Consider the following 27,233-nt stretch of genomic DNA (forward strand, 5'->3'; position numbering starts at 1 on the left):
CTCATGGAAACATCTTGACCAGGTCCATTTGTAAGTGACTGCAGGGAGAAAGAAGTTAACACACCCTCTCTGGAGGCTGATAGGAACCAGGAAGTGTTTGATTTTACTCCCTTCCCTTTTAGTATAAAAGGAGCCTAAATTTTAATTCAGGCAAGATGGTTCTTTGGGGGTTATGAGTCAACTGTTTTCTCAGTTTGCTGGTTTTCCAAATAAAGCAATTATTCCTTGCCCCAACAACTTGTCTACCAATTATTGGCCTGTCATGCAGTGAGCAGTACAAGCTTAAGCTTGGTAACAAATTTTGGTGAAGCCAGCCAGGAGCCTCGTAGCTGCCAAGACCGCCTGTCCTGAGGATCTGATCTCCAAAACTCCCTTCAGTGGCACTGGCTGCCCCAATACCCGGCAACTGGAGCAAGGAACCAACATTTGGGAGCTGACGGGCTCCACGTGGTAGGGTAAGTCGTCCAGTGTGCACAGCCAGGAACTTCATTTCCTCCCCACCTTTGGGCTTTTTTCCCCTCAGGAATAAGTCAATTTATTTTGTGGGGTATTCCACTGGGGAGAGGAAAGAACTGTAGGCCTTCTACCTGATCTGTGAATTGGTTTTTTGGTTTCTTTGGATGCTAGCATTTGTTTGTTTTGTTTGTCTTGGAAAAGAAGGAATGTTTCATCTATCCCTAAACAAAGTCCTCTGAAGTGCATTTTGCGTAAGGAATCCTATTACAGCTCTGAACCCATGGGTGAAAGGAAAATGATATCTTACTGTAACAATGTGTGGCCACAGTTCCTCTTAAGATCTTCATCTTGGGACCCTGTGCACCACATACTGCTATTCTTGCTATGTTAATTATGTCATTTTTGGTCATTTATTATGTTGTTAGTACATGTAAAACTCCCAGGACCAAACCTGAGGGTTTATTTAGGATTTTCTGTTTGTTCTTTGGGTTTTTTGTTTCATCTTGTGTGCTTTTGCTTCTCTATTTGTAGCCATATCAGTTTGTGATAGTTAAAACTTTTACTGATATGAAATTGGGAAAATAAACAGGAAAAAAAAAAAAATCTGTTCCTGTCCAAGAGTGGGATAGTCCAAGGAAAAAGAAGTTGTACTTGGTTCCTAAAATCACCAAAAACTACACATAGAAACAGAAGTGCCTTTTCCATAAATATTAGTAAAATGGTTTCACCATGTAGACAGCTGACCTTGATTTGTTCTGTCTGCCAGAAACCCAATTTGAATCTACCCTCTTTTACAACTGGGTTTTACATTGTGGTATCAGATTCATGGCTAAAAGTTTGGAAGGGGAACTATGAGGTCCCTGTGTTTGTGTGTTTGCACATGTGTTATACATGTGTGGCACTGCCAAAATTAATCTGTAAAGGGGCACTATTTAATTGGCTTAATGGAAATTAAGTGCTTACACAAATACTCAAATACAATGAAACTGGCCAGAATGAGTTTCAGGGTCACATGATCTAGGAAATACTTAGTATGGAAATAATATCTGGTATGAAAAGTTAGCTTAAACTTGTTTTTATATAGACATGTCTTTAGAGTCATCCACATTAAGTACAATACTTTCGTTGTACCTTTAGGTTCACCAGAAATCAAAAATACCTTATTCCTGTTACAAAGTTTATCAGAAAATAAAATAATGGGACAAAGCTTTAAGTAAATATAAGTAAATGAAGTAAGGAGTTCTGGAGTAAACTCTATGGGAATAATGTTTTGGAAATGTCTATCTAGAATAGTCTCTCCAGATTTTCATAACTTGAAACTAAACCAAGTTCTAAGGTAAGACTGAACTTAATTAAGAAATCTTAAAGGTAAAGTGGTGAAAATCTGAATTTCTTTCTCTAAGAGGATAAAAAGTTTTATTAAAATATTGAATTACTTTCGGTAATTATGAGTTTGTTTAAGTGATCTGTATTTGCCATTGGGATCTTTAATCATCATTGGTTAACTTTTGATATTTTTTAACAAACTTCCAAAAAGATCAAGTTTTAAGTGGAGTTCATCTAACCTCTGGCTAACTTTGGAGTTTTTCAGAGGGTCTCTGGAACATCTCAAATTATTTCTCTCCATCTCAGAGAGGAATATAGAACTAATTGGGCTTATCTGATATGTTCAATTGCATGGGAAGCATTATTAAATAAATAACACTTAACACTTCTTAGACTGTATCACATGGGTGAAGAAGTGAAGTGAAGTTGCTCAGTTGTGTCCAACTCTTTGCGACCCCATGGATTGTAGCCTACAGGCTTCTCCACCCATGGGATTTTCCAGGCAAGAATATTGGAGTGGGTTGCCATTTCCCTCTCCAATCACATGGGTAAATGTTATTAATATTCATATTCTATAAATTATATCGAGTTCCTAACATTCTGGCATATCCTGGTAATGATATAACTCAATTTCAGTGTTGTCTTAAACTATCTGTCATAGCATTAATCAGATTTCTATTCAAATGCATGTTGTAATCCCAGTTGGTTGATGCTAAAGCAAAAAGGTATCCTTTTAATGATAAATTGCTATTTCACAGAGGATTTTGAATGACTCTACAGGTATTTTGTGAAAAATTAGGGAAGAATGATAATCCTTTATATGCAAGCATCTGTACTATTATCAGAAAAGAAGAAAAAGGAAGGGAATGAAAGTGAGGATATGTTGCTTCAAACCTTAATTCCTCAAACCTTAACTGACCCAGCCAACCTGGCCACTATGCCAATACATCCATGCTTCCCACCATTTTCCACTCCTACCCAGTCCCAACTTCTGACACTGGGGCTCAGGACTTCCCCTCCTTACAGGGATCAGTTAGAAAATCCTGTGTTAGTTTCTGGAGGAGAGGGACTTGTTCTGATATTGCCATTTAAGACCAGACAGGGCACCCGATTGAGCCTGAAGCTACTATGGGAACAGGGTAATTTCCCTTATGCCGTTATCTTGCTGCTGCTGCTGCTGCTAAGTCGCTTCAGTCGTGTCCGACTCTGTGTGACCCCATAGACAGCAGCCCACCAGGCTCCCCCATCCCTGGGGTTCTCCAGGCAAGAACACTGGAGTGGGTTGCCATTTCCTTCTCCAATGCATGAAAGTGAAAAGAGAAAGGGAAGTCGCTCAGTCGCGTCTGACTCTTAGCGACCCCATGGACTGCAGCCCACCAGGTTGCTCCATCCATGGGATTTTCCAGGCAAGAGTACCGGAGTAGGGTGCCATTGCCTTCTCCGATGCCGTTATCTTGTAGGGAGCCTAAATGCAAACAAACAGCTGGCTGGGTTTCTCAGACTTGTTTAATTGGAAAGATCCCAACTGTCATAAGATTGGAACCCTTCTCATAGGGAGGATCCTCTATACATGAAGCCCACTTGACAGCACCCACAGCTGAACCAACAGGATCCCAGCGAGGGAAGAAGGCCCTTAGTAGAGCACGACTTGTTAGTGCATCTTGGCAGGGCTTTGAAAAGGGAAACCAAAGCAAAAGGGTTTGAACAATATTCAGGAAATTCAGCAAAACAAATGAAGACCTCTCTGAATTTTTGGAAAGGATTTATCATACCTACAGACATCATAGTAATGCAGACCCTGAGACCCCTGAAAATATCAGAATGGCAGATGTGACCTTTTGGGGCAAAGTGCCTCAGGTATCAGAAGAAAGTTATAAAAATTAGATGGAACATTTGGAATGAACATTTCTTAATTGGTAGATGTTGCTTTTTTAAACTATTTGACAGGGAAAAACAGAAGAAAGATGCAAAATGAAACATCACTTTTTTGGCAGAGGCACTGGATTCCCAGAAGGTGAGTAACTGGATGAGAGGTAAGTCCCCACTGGGGAAGGAATGATGCGCTTACTGTAAGGAGGAAGAACTTTGGAAAACAGAAACTGCTCTAGGCTGAAAAAGAAGAACAACAGCAAAAGATGAGAGCCTCTTATGTGGCAGAGAGGGACACTCTGAATGAAGAGGCCCAAGGGTTCTCTTGGACTTGAGGCATTGAATCAACACAGAGGAACCTGCCCCACCCCGCACTGAAAAAGAGACTTCACTTAAATATCGCAATTGCAAGAAATCTCAGGTAACCTGATAGTGTTGCTGTGGATACTTTTTCAGGGTGGGTGGAAGTGTATTCCATGAACAGCAAGTCTCTGAAAGCCCTCCTTCAGGAAATCATCCTGATTTGGATAAGCATTAAAACTATTCATCCTGGAGACCACAATCAATAGGAAAAACAATAAATGTCGCTAAAATACTAATGCCAAGAGACATTTAACTTCGCATAAGGCCTTGCCAGTTGCCCTGCTATGGATCAATGGCTCCCAGAAGCAGGCTTAAATTAAGCACCTTTAAAATACTGTATGGTAGGCCATTCCAGGTGTCTGCCCAGGTAGGAGAATCTAAAAGTGCTAAAGACCTAGTAGTTGCCAACTATACTAAAACTTTTGTACTACACTATTCATGAGTTTGCCTCCAACGGGTCTGCCTATCCAACAGAAGTAGACGGTGATTCCATTACAGCTGGAGAAGGGGTAACCAATTTGTTCAGTTTTGTCCAAATAAATAGCATAGAAATTTGATATATGTATTGGGAACTAAAACCAAAACCACAAGTTATTATGAATTAGACAGCAAAGTGGTGAGAGGTTTCATCTGGTTCAAATAGGACTGACTAAAGATTTCAAAAAGGGCTGACTGAAGAGTCTAAGGTAATTTGTCACTTCCATTCAGCAGAATGGTCTTTGTCCCTTATCCCACAAGACTGTGGTATGGATACCAACAGGGGGAATTGTAACAGGAAGAACCTTTTGTATTCTATTACAAGTTAATCACTAAAAGGATGCTGCCTGTGTGCTTAAATTATACACAATGGCCCATCTCTGGAAACGCTGCTCCCCAAGTAATGAAAATTAAGCTAAAATACCTTTGTTTAGCTCGCAGGAAACATCCTTACCAGGTCCACCTGTGAATGACTGCAGGGAGAAGGAAATGAACAGATCCTCTCTGGAGGCTTAGGGAACCAGAAAGTGTTGGACTTGACTCCCTCTCCCTTTAGTATTTAGTACTCCCTCCTCCTCAGAAGGAGCTTGAATTCTATCTCAGGCAAGATGGGTATCTGGGGCATGAAGCATCTTCTGAATTTGCTGGCTTTCTGAATAAAGTTGCCATTCATTGCCCCCAAAACTGGTCTCTCACAATTATTGGCCTTTTATGAGGCAGGCCTCCTATGAGCTTGGACTTAGTAACAAAACTCCAGATATCACTTAAAAGCTGAAAATAGTGCTTTTTAAAGAGAACATTGTATATGTATCAATGTAACATACCTTGTTTCAGATTTAGACAAGATGGGAACTTTCTTTTTTTTCTTTTTTCTTTTTTCACCACTCAATTTGTCATCATGCAATGAAGAATCTAAGGGAAAGGAAGACAACTGCTCCTTGAGTTTCTTTCGGATTTTCTTCTTAATCTCCTTTGCCATTTCTTCAGCTACTTGGAGCTGGTATACTTGCATCAGTTGCTCCTCATCTAAACTATTCTTTTCTCCTTCCTCCTTGGCCTTTTCACTTTTGTCATGAGTCACACGGGGCTTTGGCTTAGTCCGTGTTTTCTGAGGTGTTGCATCTCCCTTCTCAGGAGCTTCTGGCTCCATCTCTTGTGCAGTCACCTGGAGCGCTGTTTTCATAACCTTTTTATTTGCCTTTTCTTGCTTGTCGTCCTCCACACTAACATCATTTTCTGGATCTTCAGTTGCTGACTGCGGATCCCTTGGTTTGTTTTTAATTACTCGTATGTTCTTCTCTGGGTTCTTAGCATTAGCAGTAGTTATATCATCACTTTTAGTTTCCCTGATTTTCTGAAGATTGCTTGTAACAGCATCAAGCTAGGAGAAGACGACACAATAACAGAGTGTCAACTAAACACAGTTTAGTTCTGTGAAGATAAAATCATGTTGACTGTTTCACAATATGCAATACTGGGAAGACTATTTCACTTTTTACTCCAGATGCAGATATTAGAACTAAACTAAACTAAACTTTGACACCATTCTAGGGCCTTTGGTGAGCGTTTTCCTGCTTATTCTCCCAGTCTTAGACCAGCAATCTTGAGAATAAATTCAGATCAAATGAGCTAACTAACATGGGGAACATGTTAATGACTTTTTAAAAGTGAATTAACAGCTCAAATCTCAAATGCTACTTTCCTCTGGCAAAATGATCCATACTCTAACCTAATTAAGAGATACCAGCGAAATTGCTAGAAGAGCTATGCTTAAAGTAGTTCACGTTCTCTAATAGAAAACACACACAGGTCATTTATCTTGCTTCATAATTAAATTCAAAAACCAAAGGTTTATAGCTCTAGGGTTACTGTGCAATTAGTCTAAACATATCACTGAAAAGGCTGCCAAGTATTAAATATTATCAAGTTAATTCAAATAACAGACTAAGCACATACTTGTATTATTAACTTTCTCCATTCAAAATTATTTAAAATATGAAATAAACAGAAAATAATGCTAGAAATCAAAAAGGAATGTTACTAGTAATAAAATAAATATTTTGAGAAATCTCCCAAGGATGAAAAACAGGCAGGATTAGATCCATTAAGAAATCCATTAAGAAACTACCAGAGAAAACCACAGCCTCTAGGAAAAGACTTCTCCAGAGAAAAGGCTGGTTCTGGGGAAGCCATAGCTGAGGCAAGGAACACGAAAAGAAGGGATAAGCCTGAGGATGACCAACTGAGGAGTTGGGAGGGCAGCTCTGTTCCCCTCCTCCAGCTGTGTTACGCAGTGACTTTCACCCAGAGAACAAAACAGCTGAACAGACAGAGATACGGCTTCATGTCTCAGGTAGGTACAACCCTCACCAAACAGCAGAAGCAGGCTATGTTGAAAACAACCAACAGGCAGGAGAAAAATTCTCAAACACAAAGATGACTAACAACTGAGAACATCGAGGAGAAGTCCACCAAATCCAATAAAAGAGAAAAACATGGAAGAAAAACAAACAGCATCAACAAAATAATTTAAAATAAGTAGAATTAATATTAAGAGATTCCAAAAGATATGAGATGAAAAACAACTGCAGATGTTAGAACTAAAATTTTGAGTGACAGAAATAAAAGCTGAAGAGATGTGTTCAAAAACAGAATGGGTAAAACCATAGTGATAAAAGATTGAAGTCAAAGAATTCTCCCAGAAATGACGGAACCAGTGAAGACTAAAGTTCAATTATTGAAAACCCTCATGTTTCAAAGTAGTTAGAGTACCTAATATATGTGAAAAGATGGAAAAATGTATTCCACCACATATCCAATATTTTACCATCTTTAAGACTCTTTTGCTCACCTAAAATATATTTCCAAATTCTACCTATTCCTTAAGGATAAATTCTGAAGCCATATCCTCCAAAAATCTTTCCTAATCAAATTTAAAAAAAATATCTTCTTAAAGGTTTATTTTCACATGTTCTGTTTCTAGAAGCAATATATCCATAAAACAGTAAGAAAACAGAAAATTTAAAAATAGAAAAAAATTCAGAAATTACTTAAAAAAGAAGGCCCAAAGTTCAATCCTAGATTGCCTCACACAAGGAAAATCAATGATAATCTGTTCAGAAACATACTTTTGTCTTCTTTCTCTGAAGACAGTCATACCTAATAACCTTGAATTCCCATTACATCAATACAGAGCAAATGCTAACTTTTCTGTTTTCTCAGTACCAGAAATGTAGTGGCAATCAAGGTAAACTGTGAGGACACTAATAAATGGAAAAAGATAAGCAAAAATTAGAAACAGAAGAAAGAATTATAGTCTAGAAGAAAGGATTTTGAAAATGAAACCCTTGGGAAGCTCATCATATGAAGCTCATAAGATGTTTATTTATTCTCTTCCATTTATCTGTCAACCTTTGTACTAATAACATCATTTTAAATATAATCCTTAGAGCATCTTTGGTAGCATTCCACAATTCTATTGAGATGACAGTTTCATTACTTTTTAAATTCCTGTTTTTGTGGTTTGTATTCCCTTTTTCTTGCTAATCGCTTCACGAGATAGATTTTACATTACCAAGTGATTTATAAATTTTAAATTTTTGTTGTTCTAGTTTTGTCATACTATAATTGAAAAAGTCTACTTCATGGAATTTCACATTTCATGGACTATCACTGAATTTTGAAATCTCTCAAATACATTTGTTCATGTTCTATTTATCTTTAACCATCCATTTATCTTTACCATCTCTGCATCATTTTTTACTTTAGCTTGTCTATTTTTAAAAATAAGCATTATTGAGGCATAACAAATTATAAGAATTACAATAATGATCACCGGCTGTAAGCGTATACTTAAATGCATTCTGACAAACACATACAGCCATGATACCACACGACAGCACAACTATCAAGATACTAAACATTTCTAGTGCCCTACACGTTCCTTTACAAAATCAATCTCCACCCTCCAAGTCCTGGCCCCACTCAGCCACTGATCTGTTTTCTTTCACTATAGTTTGTCTTGTCTAGAATTTCATATAAATGGAATCATACAGAAGATAGTTTTTTGTTTCCTTCACTCAGCATAAAGCTTTGAGATTCATTCATGTAGTTGCATTTATAATAACATTCCATTTACTGCCGAGCAGTATTTTCATTGTATGGAAAGATACTACATTTTATTTCTCCATATACCAATTAATGGACATTTGAGTTATTTCTAGCTTTGCATGTTATGTTTTCATTTCTCTTGAGTAAATATCCATAAGTGCAACCGCTATATATGCTAAGTATACACTTAAGTTCTTAAATAACTGCCAAACGGCTTCCTAAAATGGCTGTGCCAGTTCACACTCTCAAATGAGAGTGCCAGTTCACACTCTCCAATGAGTGAGTTCCCATTATTTAACACACTTGTCAGCACTTAGCATTGTCAATTTTCATCCTTTTGCATTCTAATAGGTATGTAATGGTATCTCCGTATTGTTTTCAAATTAATTATTAACGGCATTACTAAGCAGGCTTCCCCTGTGGCTCTGCTGTAAAGAATCCACCTGCAATGTAGGAGATACAGGAGATGCAGGTTTGATACCTGGGTCGCAGGGAATATCCCTGGGTCAGGAAGATCCCCTGGAGGAGGAAATGGCAATCCATTCCAGTATTCTTACCAGGAGAATCCCATGGACAGAGGAGCCTCGTGGGCTACAGCCCGTGGGGTCGCAGAGTTGGACACGACTGAGCAACCGAGCACACACATCGTACTAACCACATCTTTACTAAGCACGTCATTACACATGCTTATTTCCTATCTGTATCTCTTTGGTTAAGTGTTCAACTCTTTTGCCCATTTTCACAAGGTTGTTTCACATCATTGAGTTCTGAGAGTTCCTAAAGTTTTCTCAATACATTTTATCAATGTGTTGCAAATATTTTCCCTCAACTTATAATTTTATGTTTTCATTTTCTTAGCAATGTTTTGAATTTTCACAAAGTCCGATTTAACCCCCTTTTCGTTTATGGTTCATACTTTTGAATCCTGAGAAATCTGTTTATAACTCAAGGTTACCAAGCTTATCTTGCTTATTTTATGTTATATATATAGAATTCAGCTCTTAAATTTTTTAAGTCATAGATCCATTTCTACTTAATTTCTGAATATGATATGGTCATAGTTTATAGTATTGTATATCTGATTGTTCCAGCAAAATTTGTTGAAAAAGATTATCCTTTTCCCCTCTGAGGTATCTTGGTAATTTTGGCAACAATCAATTGACCACCTACACTGGAGTCTATTTCTAGACTCTTTGCTGATTTATGACTTATATGTCCACCTTTATGACAATACCAGGTTGTCCTGGTTACTATACCTTTACAATGAGTTTTGAATCAGATGATAAAATTCCTTCAACTTTGTTCTTCCTTTTCAAAATCGTTTTGGCTGTTCTAAGTTTGTTGTTTATATTTCCAAATAAATTTGAAAATCAGATTTTTAATTCTTGAAGTCTATTGGCATTTTGATTAGGATTAAACTGAATCAATAGATCAAAATTTCAGAGAATGGATAATAATAATCTGTCAATAATTATCTGACAATGCTTTCAATCCATGAACATGGATGTATCTATTTGGTTTTGATTTTTAGCAGATTAGGGATTTCCAGTATCCAGGTTTGCATATATTTTGATAAATGTATCCTAGATTACTACATATTTGGTTACTATTACAAATGACATTTTAAATTTTAAATTATTCACTACTGGTACAAAAATACAATTGGTTTTTATATTTAGACCTTATATTCTGCTAACTCATTAATAGTTCTAATAGCATTTTTTTGAGATTCTGTCATCTGCGAATGAGATTCTTTTACTTCTTTTGCAGTCTTTATACTTTTTTTCAAAAATTGCATTATTGCATTGGTTACCCATACAATTATGAATATCTATGGTGATGTGCTCAAGCTTAGAGCAAAAGCTGTCAGTTTTTAAATTTTAAGTAATTTTAACTGTGAGTTATTGTAGATTCCCTCTATCAAGTTGAAGAAGTTCCCTTCTCTTTTTGTTTTAGTTATCAGAATGGGTGACAAATTTTGTCAAGTCTTTTACTGCATTTATTGAGATGATCATATGGTTTTGTTTAATTTTATGGTGAATTACATTGATTTTTTTTCAACACTTTGATATACTGCTGAGATAAATTACATAATGTATATAATTATTTTTATATAAGACTGATTCCCTAAATTTTGTGGAAGATATCTGCTCTGGGTTCAAAAGGGATACTGGTGTAATTTTCCTGTAATGTCTTTCTCTTTTAGTATTAGAGTAATTTAAAATTGCTACCCCCACCAAAAGAATGGAGAAGTATTCCCTCTTTTTACGTAGTCTGAAAGAGTTTATATAGAATTAATATGATTTCTTCCTCAAATGTTTGGTAAAATTTATTAATAAAGTCAGCTGAGAAAACTAGCCACCTAGTTTTTTCCACAGGTTTTTAACCACAAATTAAATTTTTAAAAAAGATATAAAATATTCAGTAGCTTGTAGCCTTCAAGTACTTTATATATTTTATCTAAGTTGCTAAATTTATTGTCATAAAGTTATTCATAATACTCTTTTATTGTCCTTTTTAGGTCTTTAAGACATCTGCAGTGAATTATATTTACATTCCTAGTATTAGTAATTTGTCTTCTTTCCTTGTTTTTCTGATCAGTCGGTTAGAGGTTGGGAAGAAAAGGGTTAATTCAGCAGCCCTCGTTGCTCAAATCCTGCAAATCCCAGGCCTGTTTGCAGGATAAGCTCTTGAATGGCTCCTGAGAACTGAGCTCTGAGCTTCTGGAATGTTGAGCCTGAAAAAGGTGAATGAATACATGAACTAACTAAAGAATATTATGAAACCTGGACTTAGAAAAGGCAGAGGAACCAAAGCTCAAATTGCCAGCATCAGTTGGATCACAGAAAAAGCAAAAGAATTCCAGAAAAACATCTGCTTCATTGACTACATTAAAGCCTTTGACCGTGTGGATCACAACAAACTGTGGAAAATTCTTAAAGAGATGAGAATAATAGATCACCTTACCTGCATCCTGAGAAATCTGTATGAAGATCAAGTAGTATCAGTTAGAACTGGACGTATAACAATGGACTGGTTCAAAACTGGGAAAGGAGTATGTCAAGACTGTATATTGTCATCCTGCTTATTTAACTTATATGCAGAGTACATCATGCAAAATGCCGAGCTGGACGAATCACAAGCTGGAATCAAGATTGCCAGGGAGAAATATCAACTACCTTAGATATGCAGATGACACTACTTGAACAGCAGAAAGCAAAGAAACTAAAGAGATTCTTGATGAAGGTGAAAGAAAGTGAGAAAGCTGGTTTAAAATTCAACATTCAAAAAACTAAGATCATGGCATCTGGTCCCATCACTTTATGGCAAACAGGGAAAAAATGTAAACAGCGGCAGATTTTATTTTCTTGGGCTCCAAAATCACTGCAAATGGTGACTGCAGCCATGAGATTAAAAGACGCTTGCTCCTTGGAAGAAACTATGACAAACCTAGACGTGTTTAAAAAGCAGAGATATCACTTTGCTGACAAAGGTCCATAGAGTCAAAGCTATGGCTTTTGCAGTAATCGTGTATGGATGTGAGACCTGGACCATAAAGAAGGCTGAGCACCAAAGAATTGATTCTTTCGAACTGTGGTGCTGGAGAAGACTCTTTAAAAGTCCCTTGGACAGTACAGAGATCAAACCAATCAATTCTGAAGGAAATCAACCCTGAGTACTCATTGGAAGGACTGATGCTGAAGCTGAAGCTTCAATACTTTAGCCACCTGATGCAAAGAACTGACTCACTGGCAAAGGCTCTGATGCTGGGAAAGATTGAGGGCAAGAGAAGGGGGCAACAGAGGACGAGATGGTTGGATGGCATCACTGACTCAGGATATGAGCCTGAGAAAACTCCAGGAGATAGTGAATGACAGGGAAGCCTGGCATGCTGCAGGCCATGGGGTCACAAAGAGTTGAACACAACTGAGTGACTGAACAACAAGAAAATCTAGCATATTTTCCACCCTTTAAAATTAACACATAAAACATTTTTAGAAACTGTTATTCATAAAAGAAGTTATCACCTCTATGAAATAACATTAGGATAAAATGAGATAGAAAATCAAAGAGTGAAATCAAGATGATAAAGGATTGACAATGATAATGATTTAAAGTCCTTCCTTTAAATTAAGGCAAAAATTCAGATGCAACTTCAAAATTAATAATAGCCACAGTTTGAGTATTTATTCTCTACTTAACAATTTATACTTATTGGTTCCAGTTATTACTACTGAGTATTAAACCACTCCAGACTTAGTGATATAAAACAACAGATCATTCATTATGGTTTGAACTCAATATATCCTCCTTATCTATCATGCCTCTCATCTCTAATTCTTAATACTTTGATTTCATAATCGGTCACTTCATTCATCATTTGCCATTACCATGTACTTTTTATCCATCACACCTGTCTGGAAAAAACTCCGCTGCTGCTAAGTCACTTCAGTCGTGTCTGACTCTGTGCGACCCCATAGACGGCAGCCCACCAGGCTCCCCCGTCCCTGGGATTCTCCAGGCAAGAACACTGGAGTGGGTTGCCATTTCCTTCTCCAATGTGTGAAAGTGAAAAGTGAAAGTGAAGTCGCTCAGTCGTGTCCGACTCTTAGCGACCCCATGGACTGCAGCCCATCAGGCTCCTCCGTCCATGGGATTTTCCAAGCCAAGAATACTAGAGTGGGGCACTGTTCAAATTAAGTGATGTTCATCTCTATAACTATAACCAGGCTGTTGAATGCTGCCTGAAGAAACTGAACCACTTCAAAGATTGGTACTATTCTAAAGATATGGCCTATAAATTCAACTGAGACCTCAAAGCTACAAACAATTCTCCCATACTGCATAATCTGTTTGTATGCATTCTTCTGTACCTTCTGCACACTGGCTATTTCAAGCTGTCTTTACTTACCTCTGATGTTCAATGTTGTCACTTCTTGACTCACTTTCACGGGTGAGTCAAAAGCCATCAAATGGAAAGCTGCAACTTTCAACTACCAAATCTACAAATTTTCATGTACTCTAAACAATCTTTTTCTCTTTCCTTCTCATTATAAAGAGGTGGGTCTTAACTTGTGTTCTAAAAATTTTCCTTTCCTGTATCATCAAATCTCTCCCTTATCTTACCCAATGCTGCTGCTGATAAGTCACTTCAGTCATGTCCAATTCTGTGCAACCCCATTAGACAGCAGCCCACCAGGCTCCCCCGTCCCTGGGATTCTCCAGGCAAGAACACTGGAGTGGGTTGCCATTTCCCTCTCCAATGCATGAAAGTGAAAAGTGAAAGTGAAGACGCTCAGTTGCGTCTGACTCTTTGAGACCCCGTGGACCACAGCCTACAAGACTCCTCCATCCATGGGATTTTCCAGGCAAGAGTACTAGAGTGGGTTGCCATTGCCTTTTCCATGTTCCCCAATATCAGCACTGAAAATACTCCTTTTTATAGTTAAACTTTCTGAAAAAGTTGTCCATACTTGTACTGCTTCATTTTTTATGAACATTATATTAAAAAGTTATGCTCTCTACCCTGGTAATTAACTTCTGAATACTTTCTTGGTAAGTAAAAGTACCATTCTGGTTTCCAACCTAAATAGCTTTTAAAGTGCTCCTGTATTTTTATTAGTCAATGTCATTTTCTCTTGTAATTAATTTTTTCTCATACCTTTTGCTTACTTAAGACACCTGCATGCTAAGTTGCTTCAGTTGTGTCTGACTCTTCACGACTCTATGGACTGTAGCCCATCAGGCTCCTCTGTTCATGGGATCCTCCAGGCAAGAATACTGGAGTGAGTTGTAATGCCCTTCCCCGGGGGATCTTCCCAACCCAGGGATCAAATCCACGTCTCTTATGTCTCCTGCACTGGCAGGTGGGTTCTTTACCACTAGCACCACTTGGAAAGCCCTGAGAGATATAGTATCTTACTATTCAAGGCATTTATTTGTAGCATTTCTTTATTTATTAACATTTGGAATGGAACTTACTCATAGGTTGTTCTTTAGATTGATAGGGGAATAGAACGCTAAAAAGAACCTTCTGATTCCAGAATACAAGTGTTCAATAAATTTTAGCTATTACTATGTTATTGGCTATATGAGTACTAGATCTGTGACTATAAAAAAATCATAGTTTCAGTGAATTAGCTAACTTTTAGTTGTATTTGTTTCTGACTCAAAGTATCTTCTACCTCAGATTTATCTATTCCTTCAGCAAGTATTTACTGGTCTTCTGTGTGCAGACAGAGAATATTCTCATTATTTGGGATGTCTTTCATTTAAGATCAGAGTATCTTCCCACACTGGAAAACTGAACCAGCCCACTTCTGTTTTCTTATTTAAATATTTGTCTATTAATTTAGATGTTTACATTTAACTTTTTAAGATATCTGAAATGTAATTTAATGTGAGATGAAATGAGACTGTAAATGACTTTTTTCCCTAGAAGCTAAAGCAATGTTATCAGTACTAGTCCCTGTACCACAGCTTCTTGAAACACCTGGCAGAAACAATGGAGAAACTTCTACATACATAACTGGTTTCAAGGCTCATCCAAATTTATTTTCAGATTATAAATTCTCTATTCCTAAATACTTTGTTTTCATTCATGTCTCTGGAGATGGTACTACATACTAATCTATCTTCCATAGTTTTATTGATTTTTTTCCAGAGGGAACACCAGTCATAATGCTTTCCCAATTCACATGCTCCCTATTGCCCTCATACACGACTGACAATGTAGGCAAGTACATTCCTTGGAACACTATTTTTCCCTAAATATTGTATGGACATTGCTCCATTGTCTTTGGACTTAAGTGTTTTTGGAGAGAAGCTGGAAATGTACTAGGTGTTTCTTCTTCTGTTTAGATGTTAGCAAAATTTCTCTCTCCCTTGAAATTTAAGTTTCCAGATAGAGTTCTCATCTCAAACTTTACCTGGAATGCAAGATGGATTAATCTCTTCCCACTCCCTTTTTCATTCTCAGGAAAGTTTCCTCCTCATGCTCTTTTTATTATTTCTGCTCCATTAGTGCTGTCTGGGAACACAGACTTGTAAGTCAAGTATTTCTATATGTCTTTATTTACTGTATCTTTCATTTTAGTTTCTGCCATTCTCTCTTATATTTGTTGCCCAATCACTAAATTTTTCCTTAGTGTCAATTCTGTTATTTTAGGCCTGAGGTACAGTTTTTGAGGCAGCAATGAAGAAAGAATCACAGAGAGACTGTAGTTTTAAATCCAGATTCTAAAATTCTTACATGATATTAAAAAATATGGCACAAAATTTGTATATGTAGGTTATCTCTAAATAGAAGGATTCAGGCTGTTTTGGTTTTACTTTAGTGTAACAAAAGTCTTTGAAATCTAGTGGGTGAAAATTAGCTCATCTGTTCTGGTTATTTCTGCTTTCATTGACTATTTTACAACTTGCTAGAGAAAAAGAGTTAACATAGAAAACTCATAGCAATGCAAATGTTTCCTGTCCACAGGAATGTAAAAGATTTTTGTAATGTATGTAATCTATGTAAAAGATCTCCATTAATATAAGGCAACTAAATTTTGTCTGGTAAATAATAATATGGGCTTCCCTGTGGCTCAGCTGGTAAAGAATCCGCCTGCATTGTGGGAAACGTGGGTTTGATCCCTGCGTTGGGAAGATCCCCTGGAGAAGGGAAAGCTATGTAAATGATTTCTACTAACATAATGCAACTGAATTTTGTCTGGTAAATAATATAAATCTCTGTAAATCACATCCATCTGAACTGGTTATAACATCTTACTCGTTCCCTCATTAATCAGTGGGCTAAATAAAATTTTTGATACATGTTAATACATAGAAAAATGTGTGTGTGTGCCCAGTTGTGTCCAACTCTTTGCAGCCCCATGGACTGTAGCCCACCAGGCTCCTCTTTCCATGGAATTCTCCAGGCAAGAATACTGGAATGGGTAACCATTCCCTTCTCCAGGGAATCTTCCCAACCCAGGGATCAAACTTGTGTCTCTGAAGTCTCCTGCACTGGCAGGTGGATTCTTTACCACTAGCACCATCTACATATAAATAAATAACTTCAACTTACTCTATTTCTGGCTATATGAACCCAGCAGAGATAGTAAGTGGTCTTCTATTCAGATGGTCATAAAATTTCTCATGTGCAAAATAAGACCTCTAATACCTACTTTCATGATTAACAGGAGAATCAGAAACGATAATTTGTAAAGACCTTATCAGAGTGCCTGATAGTTGAAAAACAGTAAGATAAACCTTCCATTATTATGAATTCTTCTATGGCTTTCCCTTTGCTTAATTTTCCTATTTAACCCTGCTTCCTTTTTAGTCTCAGCATGTTCTACACTTGGGAGTTCTTGTTCTAAAGAGGTCCTATCACTTCTTACTTTATTAAACAGGGTCCTATTGGATTGTGGTGAAGACAGTAGATTCTGAAGTCAGATTGTCAGTTTGAATCAAGGTTTTATCACTAACTATGCAACTCTGGGTAAGTTATTCAAACTCTCTGTGATCTAGTTTCCCTATCTATAAATGTAAATGAAGCTTCATAATTGTATTGTTTGTATTAAATTAAAAACTAGTGAATATACATAAAATATTCAGAAGTGCTTGAAAGAGAGCACTATTATTTAGTAAATAAAAACATGATCCTCTATTTGTTAAAGTACTAATTCAGTTGCATTATGTTAGTAGAAATCATTTACATAGCTTTCCCTTCTCCAGGGGATCTTCCCAACGCAGGGATCAAACCCACGTTTCCCACAATGCAGGCAGATTCTTTACCAGCTGAGCCACAGGGAAGCCCATATTATTATTTACCAGACAAAATTTAGTCATTCTCCTCTATTTGTTAAAGTAAAGCATTTCAAAAATATTTTTGCTTTCTAGGAATAAGCTGCTTCTGTCCAGCTGAAAAATTCTTCCTAAATACTTTTATCTTTAAATTAAGAGAGACTGTGGATGGCCTGGTGTGTGCCAAAAGAGTCTGAGTAAGTTACTTTAAATCACCTATCCCTTATGTGTCCCCCACACCTAGACTGGATCTTAGATAAGTGGACGTATCTTCTGTCCATTTCCTGGTTATCCATTTAATTTAGTATCCCTGGCTTAAACTGTACCTTGTTCATGCTCACAAAGCCCAGTTCTGACAGAGAGAGAAAGTTCCACTTTGTCTGAGTCCATAAAAATATTCTGCAGTTGTGTCCAGGGTTCTTTCTGGTTTGCCAAATGTATACCACTTTCCTCAAGGGGAGGGCATGTACCAGTAAGCAATGTTCATTGTCCATACGCCCCTATTCCCTACCATACACCAAAAGCAGCATGTTCTATCTTAGAGCAGCATCCACTACGGCAGACCTAATCTGCTCCACTCTGTCAGTGGTTCTTACTTTGTATGCAGTGTAGTACCCTGGGTACTAGGAACTCTTACATGCATGCGGCTGGATCCTAGCCAAGGTTATTACTTTTTTTTGTTTCACTCAAAAATATAATGATTACACTGATGGCTGCCAGACAGAACACTAAAATGAACAGGTCTCATGACAAAATACAGACTAGGTTAAAATATGCTACAAGTAAAATATAGGATGTATATAACTCATAAAACTCCTGTTAAAGGAATGTATGTATTCCTTTTATCAATTACCAGAACACGCAAGTACCAATTGCCAGAACTTGCATGAAGCTACTTATTTGTGCTTGTGTGTGTATCTGTGAGTACACAGAGATTATGGTCAAAGGAGTGTATGAAATGGAAACAGAAATGGAAATAGTGAGATAGGTTTGAATAGTGAGAAGTGCCTTAAGTGGGATACTATTACAGACTCTAATACCCTGGGAATCAGGTTGTAGTTAATTTCTGACTTGTTTAGTATTTCTTTGAGTTCTGTATTTTCAGTCCCTTCAAGGGTGATACCAAAAAATTCTATCATTTGAAAGTGTACCTCAAGTACAAAAGGGTAACTCTTTAAGAGTCCATTGATTTCCCCTGGTTCTGCTGGGTAGAATCAGATGAAGAAGTCTATATGAAGATAAGCCATTACATATCTGAAATAAGATATTACTTCCTAAAGTCTCCACAATTCTGGGTTAAAAATAAGGGTTTTCTGCAAGACTGTGTAATATGGCTAGTTTGCATTTCCCTGGTCACTTTAACCAGATGGTCTGTTATTCTTGTAGGACAGCACTCAAGAGCTCGATACTCCAAGAGCGAGGCTGATTCGAAGGCAAGCTTTGTTTTACAATGTGATTGACCATTTTGCTGTTTTTAATTTCCAAAGTTCCTTAGAGTTTTCATATGAAACTCTTGGTTTTATGCAGATATTCAAGTCAACATTACCAAATGATGAATTACTCACTGAGATTTTTTCTCCAGATTGGGCAATTTTTTTCTTCGGTTTTTTTCTTTCACGTATTAGATCATTGTGGGCCTTAAGCAACTCCTCAAAGCGAACTTTGGTCTTCACTTTAGCTTCACTCTCAACTGCAAATAATAATGACTCATGTCATTTTCTCTGCAACTGTACTATCACATACATCATGATAAAAAATAAAATCCCACAGCCTCGCAAATACCTGCTTTAGTTAAAACAGTTGACGAGTCCTTTCTTAAACAACATTTCTTTTGGATTTGGTGACACCAAACTCACTTATACCCCACTTACCTTTTGGGCAACTCCCTCCAAAAGTTTCCTTTGCTAAGTTAATTTTTACTCACCATGCACACAGCATCTGCCACCGTTAGTTATGTGGCCTTAAAACAAGTCACTTAACATCTCTAAACTTCATTCTCCTTATGTGTAAAGTCAGAATAATCATAAGTCAAAGATCACTTTTTCATGAAAAATGACTAATGCTTGACTGGCCTACAATCAAGCCTTCAACAAATATTAAAAGCTGAAAGTTGTTTTCCCCTTTAAAACATAAATCATATCAAGCTAGTCCTTGCTTAAGACTGTGAGTTTCCCAGTTCACTTAGAACAAAATAAAACAAGTTGTTCACATGCCCTACATGGTTCTCATTTCCTGGCCTGTCTACCTCTACAGCTTCAGTTAAAAAAAAAAATAGCCCCTGACATTCCTACATTCTAGCCAGACATACCTTTTTTTCTTTTTTAGCTCTTCTGCCAGTACAGACAATTTCCCACATGAAGCTGCTTCTACCCTGTGCAGATGTCTTCTAACTCCTCACACCTGGCTGGGGTTAATATGCCTGTTTTAAATGTTGCCTGTGAAGTGGAACATTTCCTGACAACCTCACCTATATTTCTCCATTTCTCACAATGCAGACTTTTTTCCCTTCACAGCACTTAACCCAGCTTGAATTTGTATAATTATTTGTATACCTATATATATAAATATACTGTGACTCTCCCACTATACCCAGTAGTTCATAACGACATCCCTAGCTATTATGGGGTCTAGAACAGAATAAATACGCCAACGTGTTTCAAATAAATGCTGAATGAATGAATGCCCCAGGGCAGATATTGGGAAACTACCTGCAGGCCAGTCAACTGTTTTAATAAATAAAGTTTTATTGAAACACAGCCATACCCACTCTGTTAAGAATTATCATGGCTGCCTCCGTGCTTCTATGGCAGAGTGGAGTAGTTATAGCAGAGACCAAACCTAAAATATTTACTAGCTTGCCTTTTAGGAAAAAGCTCACCAAAGTCTACTTTAAAGTCAAATATCCATTTGATAATAAAAAATAAAAACTAACCATATGTTATTTACTCTGCCCAGCTGAGTCCCAAATTGCCAGCCACTAAATACATATTAACCTTAATTACCAACGTTTCACAGAAAGAAATGTCAAACTATGAAGTATCTATAAATGTTATATTTGGTTGATGATATCTACTTTACTCCTTAATTGGTTAAAGAATCCCTTAAAATAATCCAAACTTTAAAGTAAATAACATGCACTGCATAAAAAAAATTTCATAGAAATCTTACCAGTGGGCATATCTCAGCTTTATGGAGAGCACTGAATGATAGTATAAAGCATTGATTCAGTCAGGATCCTGTTAAAACAAAGAGATTTATTTGTAAAATGGATTTTCCAAATAAAAATTATAGAATATTCTCCATGCAACATTATGTGATTGTCCACTATCTCAACAGGTTAAAAATAAAACTAAGTTCTCTTATCCCTATCTTATACAAACAACTTAAATACATCTAGATCAGTTTAGAGTCTTAAAGTGAAGCAAACTGGATCAAAATTGAGTAAAATACATATATATTGAGAAAAATTTTTTTCAAATTATTGAAAGGCAACAAGTATCTAACTTAGTATGCTTTTAAAATATTTGGGCTTTCCTGGTAGCTCAGATGGTAGATAATCTGCCTGCAATGAGAGAGACCCCGGTTTGATCCCTGGGTCAAGAAGATCCCCCGAGAAGGGAATGGCAACCCACTTCAGTATTCTTACCTGGAGAATTCCATGGACAGAGGAGCGTGGTAGGTTACAGTCCATGAGGTTGCAGAGTCGGACATGACTGAGCGACTAACACTAAAGTATTTTAAGTAAATAAATGGACATTTCAATGTACTTCTGAGAAACCAAACTCCATATCAGGATTGATTTTCCCAAGTGCATACATTATTGCACTAGTAAAGTATACTTCTGGGTGGCACATTCACAGATAATGAATTTAAATATTTCTGTGCCTGCCACTGAAAATACTGCTACAACAGAAGGTTTAGCACAAATATTCATTCCATCTTCTCAGATCAATACCTCGGTGTGTATCATTGTGTACCTAAAACATGGATAAACTCAGTATATATATTCTTAAATTTTCAATTTTTTAAAAGATGAGGGTGTCTAAAACATTAATTCTCGCATTAGAACATAATGTGCACACATTTTTAAGAATAAAACTAAAGACTTAAATTTTTTTTTAATTTGCCTCAACAGTTATGAGTTAAGGTTCTAGATCACCAGAGATCCACATCCATGTTCTTTTAGTATTAGTGGTACTTTGGACAGAAAAGTCTGAAAAGAAATGCTAAAAAGAATGTTTATACAAATAAACTAATTATGTGAGTTAACTTCTATAACTATCCAGTACACAGACAAAATAGACATCATTAAATCCACAGAGTAAAACCTCCCATTCTTTATTGATACGAACCAGCATTAACTCTTTCTAGATGATTTAGATCTAATAAGGCTGATCATCTTTCTAATCTACCCCAGATTAGAAAAGAGAAAGTATGCAAATACTTTTCAGTTACTGCATCAGTAACTGAAACCTGGCCACACATAAATAGGAAAAAATATAAAGCAAATAAAGATTTAATATTTAAAGTATTCCATAGTGATTCCCTGGTGGCTCAGACAGTAAAGAATCTGTCTGCAACGCAAGAGACCTGGGTTCAGTCCCTGTGGGATGATCCCCTGGAGTAGGAAATGGCAACCCACCTCAGTATTCTTGCCTGGAGAACTCCAGAGAAAGAGGAGCCTGGTGGGGCTACAGAGAGTCACAAAGAGTCGGACAGAATTGAGGGACTAGAACTTCATAGTGATTCAAGAATCAGGAAAACGGCTGAACTATGACTCTGAGCCATCAAGAAAGGCTTACTTCTTTTGTTTTATCCCGAGCAGAAAATTCATGACATTTTAGATACATTAAATAAAAACTCCTAAAGAGAACAAACAGTCAAGGATGATTCTCATGGTTTTCAGACTTGAATAATTAGACCAGTAGTATTATTAATTGGAGTACAGCACAGTATAGGCAAGTCAGAGAAGGCAATGGCACCCCACTCCAGTACTCTTGCCTGGAGAATCCCATGGACAGAGGAGCCTCGTAGGCTGCAGTCCATGGGGTCGCTAGGAGTCAGACACGACTGAGCAACTTCACTTTCACTTTTCACTTTCATGCATTGGAGAAGGAAATGGCAACCCACTCCAGTGTTCTCGCCTGGAGAATCCCAGGGACGGGGGAGCCTGGTGGGCTGCCGTCTATGGAGTTGCACAGAGTCGGACACAACTGAAGCGACTTAGCAGCAGCAGCAGCAGCAACAGTATAGGCAAGTATAGCGGAGTTGTTTATAACACAAGTCTTGGAATTACTGTAATCTCCCATAGTTACTTGCATAGGCTGGGCAATTTGTTTCCTTTTCTGTAAAGTCAGTCTAATGGCAACTATTCAGAGGACTGTTGTTAAGAGTTAAATGATTAAAAGGCTAAAAGAGTGCCTCAGAACAGACATCAACAACATTAGCCACAATTATAATAGATATTTCTTACAGGGACACTCAGTGAACTTAGTGGGACATGTTGGGCTGATACCTGATGGATATTAAGCAGCTACAAGCGCTGGCTCTACTGTCAGATTCCTGGTTCTACCCGTCAGTAGATTAATCTCTGTGGACCTCAATCCCTCATCTTTCAAAAGAGAATACTAGTAATAAATGACTTATAGGGTACTATAAAGATTAAATAAGAATATGCAAGTAACACTTAGCACAATGCCTAGAGTATGGCAAGCTCTTCAAAAATGATAGCTATTATTACTGTATACATATATATATAGTGTATGTTGGTGTGTCTAAGGATGGAGATACATATACATATAATCCATTTATGTGAGTAGACAACAGAAATAGCAATCCAGTGATGAGACAGAGGATAAAAATTTGGGCATTATTTATATTTGTGATGATTGCAAGAAAAAAAATGCTGAAAAGCAAATTTGGGGCCCACAAAATAAACTAAAAGACATCAGGCAGCAAATGAAAAACTTGGAGAAGTAACCAAAGGAAAAAAAGAGTTTCAAGAAAGAAGTGGTCTACACTGTGCTCCCGAAGTGCCTTGATCTTCATTCCACCTTCTGCTTCCTGAATTTTCACTCTGATAAACTACCCACCCCTCCCCAACCAAACTGCTAGCTTGAGGGAGGGCTAGGCCTATGCTCTCTTCATCTGTGTATTCCCATTTTAAAAGGGGGTGGGGCAGTAATAGGGTCAAAATGAGTCAGGCATAAGCTCTTGTTGTGATAATTACTGAATGTATGGCTTTGGGCAAGCCACTTAATCTCACTAAGGCTTGTTCTTTTTTTTTTGCCTGGGAAATGAAAATGGCACCTACTTTATTATAAGGAGAAGAGGAAATACTGAAAAGTGACCAGCACAATGGATGGCCCATTACTTTATGTGATTATTACATTATTAAAAATAGACAATTATGTGATAGACAAAACATAATTATGTATTCACATTATTTACTATTATTTAATAGTCTAATGTACAATCCAATTAGTAAACACTAATATTATTCAATGATGAACACAGCAAATACACTACAGAAATAATCATCTCTAAAAGGTAATGTGTACTATAGCAAACACCTTTAATAATGACTTATATTCGATAAGTAAGATCATCAAGGAAAATTAAGGTCAAACTTAAAAGGACATCTGTGAATTTCATATATGTCATTATATTTAAAAACTTCTCCCTCACAATCCCTTTAACAGGAGCTGCTAAGAGATATTAATAAAAAATAGGAAAACAAACTGTGTTACATTTCATCTCATTTTATTTTTTCTCTAAACACCTCATTATCAGCCAATAAATGACTAAAGATCAAAGAAAAAACAGGCAGAGGCTTGGATGATTCACTCCTTAACTGAATTTTACAGCATGGGAAAAAAGGAATTCAATCAATAAATCAAGATAGTCTTTATAAATATGTAAGATTATAAATATGATGAAAATTTGGAGGCATTTAAATTTCTTTCACATATATTTTTTAACTTCACAGAGTTCTCATAACAAGCAATCTTCTTCCATAAGACCCAAGCAGTAACAGCAATCATAAATGCAACAGGTGAAAAAACTGTTAGCATCCTTTTCTCAGAAGAAGGAAAAGTCATATACTCCAGTCAGTAGATGTTCTTACAGTAATGCTGAAAAGTAGCACAGCCATTTGGAAGAGATTCCTAAATAGTATATATTTCCTTCTATTTGTATGCATATTGAAATGACCCTATGAATGTAACTAGACTTAGAAACGTAACAGATCGATCACCTTTTCTCAGACGTAATTAAGAAGGCATTTCACAGGTTCAAGATTCAGCACCAAGATGACACCCTAAAAGGAAATAAATGTACTTAGTGAGCATCTGATTTAAATGCTGTTAAACCAGAATCCATCCTAAAGGAGATCAGTCCTGGGTGTTCTTTGGAAGGAATGATGCTAAAGCTGAAACTCCAGTACTTTGGCCACCTCATGCGAAGAGTTGACTCATTGGAAACGACCCTGATGCTGGGAGGGATTGGGGGCAGGAGGAGAAGGGGACGACAGAGGATGAGATGGCTGGATGGCATCACTGACTCGATGGACGTGAGTCTCAGTGAACTCCGGGAGCTGGTGATGGACAGGGAGGCCTGGAGTGCTGCGATTCATGGGGTCGCAGAGTCGGACACGACTGAGCGACTGAAATGAACTGAAACCAGAATCTGGAATAGGAAAGGCAAAGATTGCATTCACTCTTTCAGGACAGCACGCTCAACGCTTCGGAGAAGGTCCGCCCAGGAATGGGAGAAGAAAAGTAAGTACGTAGAGGTAACTCTCAAAACCACGTCTCTCCACTCCGCGGCGCTGGGCCGGTCAGACAGCAGTGGCCCATCGCGGCCCCCGTCCGCCCTGCTGCGCCCACCGCCCCCACGCCCTCGGATCGGAGCAGCCCTCCACGCTGCTGTCCCCAGAGAGGGCAGGGCAGGCCGAGTTCCCGGGCCCGGGATCCCGCCACCACCAGCCTGCAGGGTACTCACACAGAAAAGGGCGCAGAACTGCCGACAGCGGGTCCCTAGGGAGCCACCGCCCGGACCGTGCGGGGCGGGCTGGGAGTGAGGTGGCCACCAGCCAGCCCAGCCGCCCGCCTCCCCAGGCTCTGAGCGCCCGCCGGGTGCCGCAGTGCGGGCAGCGCGCCTCCCGCCGACGTCAGCGCCTGCCTACGCCGCCGTCCCCATGACAACCGATGCGGGCCCCGCTCTCCGTTTGGGCCTCTGCCGGACCTCGGTGCCCCTCCGTGGCTCCGCCCCTCCCTCAGCCCCGCCTTCTCCGGGGTCCGAAGGCGCTGCCGTGTGGCGTAGGTGGAGGTGGCGCGCGCGCCCTCAGACTGCGGTGGGGCGCGCGCTCGGGGTCCGCGCGCTGGACTCCTCGGGCCCGCGCGGGCCACGAAAGGGAATCCGTTCTCCCTGGAGCGGGAAGGAACACTGGGAATACGCTGGTGCTTCTCGGAGCTTGCTACCGTCCCGTCTGTCACCCGGAAGAAGCTCTCTGATCTTCAAAACTGTAGCCAGACGAAGGCTGTCGTGGAACCCGCCAAGGCAAAGAAACATGAATGATGCGAAGAAATACACTTGTCAAGCCACCACCACCACCACCACCACCACCACCACCACCCTCCTCTACGCGATCGTACCCACGAAATGAAACATCCTTTTAAGCGTGAAGAATACAGAATTGTACCACAGACCAAATCTTAGGGAAAAAAATTAAACACGATTCATCTGGTGCTGAGTTATCACAGTTATAGTGAGATAACTATGTGTTTAAAACAGAACAGCAGCCCCCAAAAGATCATCTTCTGCTACACCCAGTGCCCCCTCCCACGTTCTAATTTTTGCCACAGGCGCCATCTTTAGTTCTGAGTCACCAGGGATGGAAAAATACTAGTCAAGTCAGTCCAGGACTCTTGCATTTTCTGCAGTTGCAGTCACACTAAAACCTGTTGCTTCGTTTGTGTGGTAAGAGCATTATGCATATTTCTTTGGAGTCCAGCTTTTCCATTTCCATTTGCCTCTGTACACACTTCAAAGCGTATCTCATTTGTTTGTCCAAATCCTGTGAGAAATTAGCGATAAGTTTTAACCAACCCAGTAGATCCCCATCTTTCCACTTAAAATTTAATTCTCTTTCCAGGTTTCTATCTTGGCTTTATCCTCCCAGTTTTCTAGTTAAATTCCTGTAGATCCTTCCAAATGCCTTTTAACATCAAATCATGTCCATTCTACATTTCTAACATCCCCAGGGTAAGATCTGTCCATCTTAACTCCCACTGCCTTCTGTTCAACTTCATCACTTCTCATTGGGAGTGTTGTGAGATGGCCTCATTACCAGTCCCTTGACTCAGTTTTGAATTCCGTTCTCCACACTGCTGCCATACTGACCTCACTGAAAATGGGAATTTGATACCACTGTCCTGAAAATTGTTCAAAGATGATCGGTAGGAGGAAGTTGTGTTACTTTGCTGAGGATAAAAGACATGCCATCTACCTGGCTAGTTTCATCTCTCATTGCCTTGTTTCAGTCTCATGCATAATTCATACCCTTTCATGCCCTAGTTCTTGTACATGCTGTCCTGTCTTCCTGAAGAATCCTTCCTTGTAAAATCCTGCTCCTCCATCTCAACCCAAATGTTGTCCATGCTTTGAATCTTAATCAGGTTAACTAATTTCACCAAGTATTCCTGGTATATATCTTGTTATGCTTTGGACACTGATTCTATACCTTATACTTTAACTGTTTGCATTATACATTAATTTCCCAAGCCCTAGTGTCTACCACAATACATATCAAGTAGTTCATACTTTATAAACATATGTGA

The 27,233-nt window shown here is 38.3% G+C and overlaps 1 protein-coding gene and 1 long non-coding RNA gene across 6 annotated transcripts in view; one reads left to right on the forward strand and one right to left on the reverse strand.

Annotated features, from left to right (window-relative positions):
- The window catches only part of AHI1 (Abelson helper integration site 1), a 217,191-nt gene extending 191,211 nt beyond the window's left edge, over positions 1 to 25,980 (reverse strand). For 3 of the 5 annotated variants that reach the window (XR_008698351.1, XM_055535697.1, XM_055535698.1), the window contains exons 1-5: positions 25,396 to 25,980; positions 24,650 to 24,712; positions 20,563 to 20,630; positions 18,960 to 19,084; positions 5,316 to 5,872 (exon numbers count right to left, since the gene is read on the reverse strand). Coding sequence is in view for 4 of the 5 variants with exons in the window: in XM_055535697.1 (XP_055391672.1) it covers positions 5,316 to 5,872; positions 18,960 to 19,084; positions 20,563 to 20,572 (692 nt within the window). In the remaining variant the exon portion in view is untranslated. The remainder of the gene's footprint in view (positions 1 to 5,315; positions 5,873 to 18,959; positions 19,085 to 20,562; positions 20,631 to 24,649; positions 24,713 to 25,395) is intronic. The other 2 variants (XM_055535700.1, XM_055535701.1) reach the window with 1 other exon arrangement.
- LOC129620045 (uncharacterized) lies at positions 256 to 18,938 on the forward strand. The gene is made up of 5 exons (XR_008698352.1): positions 256 to 455; positions 3,730 to 3,796; positions 17,001 to 17,089; positions 17,491 to 17,591; positions 18,781 to 18,938. It is a non-coding gene; the product is annotated as an uncharacterized LOC129620045 (long non-coding RNA).
- Positions 25,981 to 27,233: the final 1,253 nt, after the last annotated feature.

The sequence above is a fragment of the Bubalus kerabau genome, chromosome 9, assembly GCF_029407905.1.
Source record: "Bubalus kerabau isolate K-KA32 ecotype Philippines breed swamp buffalo chromosome 9, PCC_UOA_SB_1v2, whole genome shotgun sequence".
NCBI lineage: Eukaryota > Metazoa > Chordata > Mammalia > Artiodactyla > Bovidae > Bubalus > Bubalus kerabau.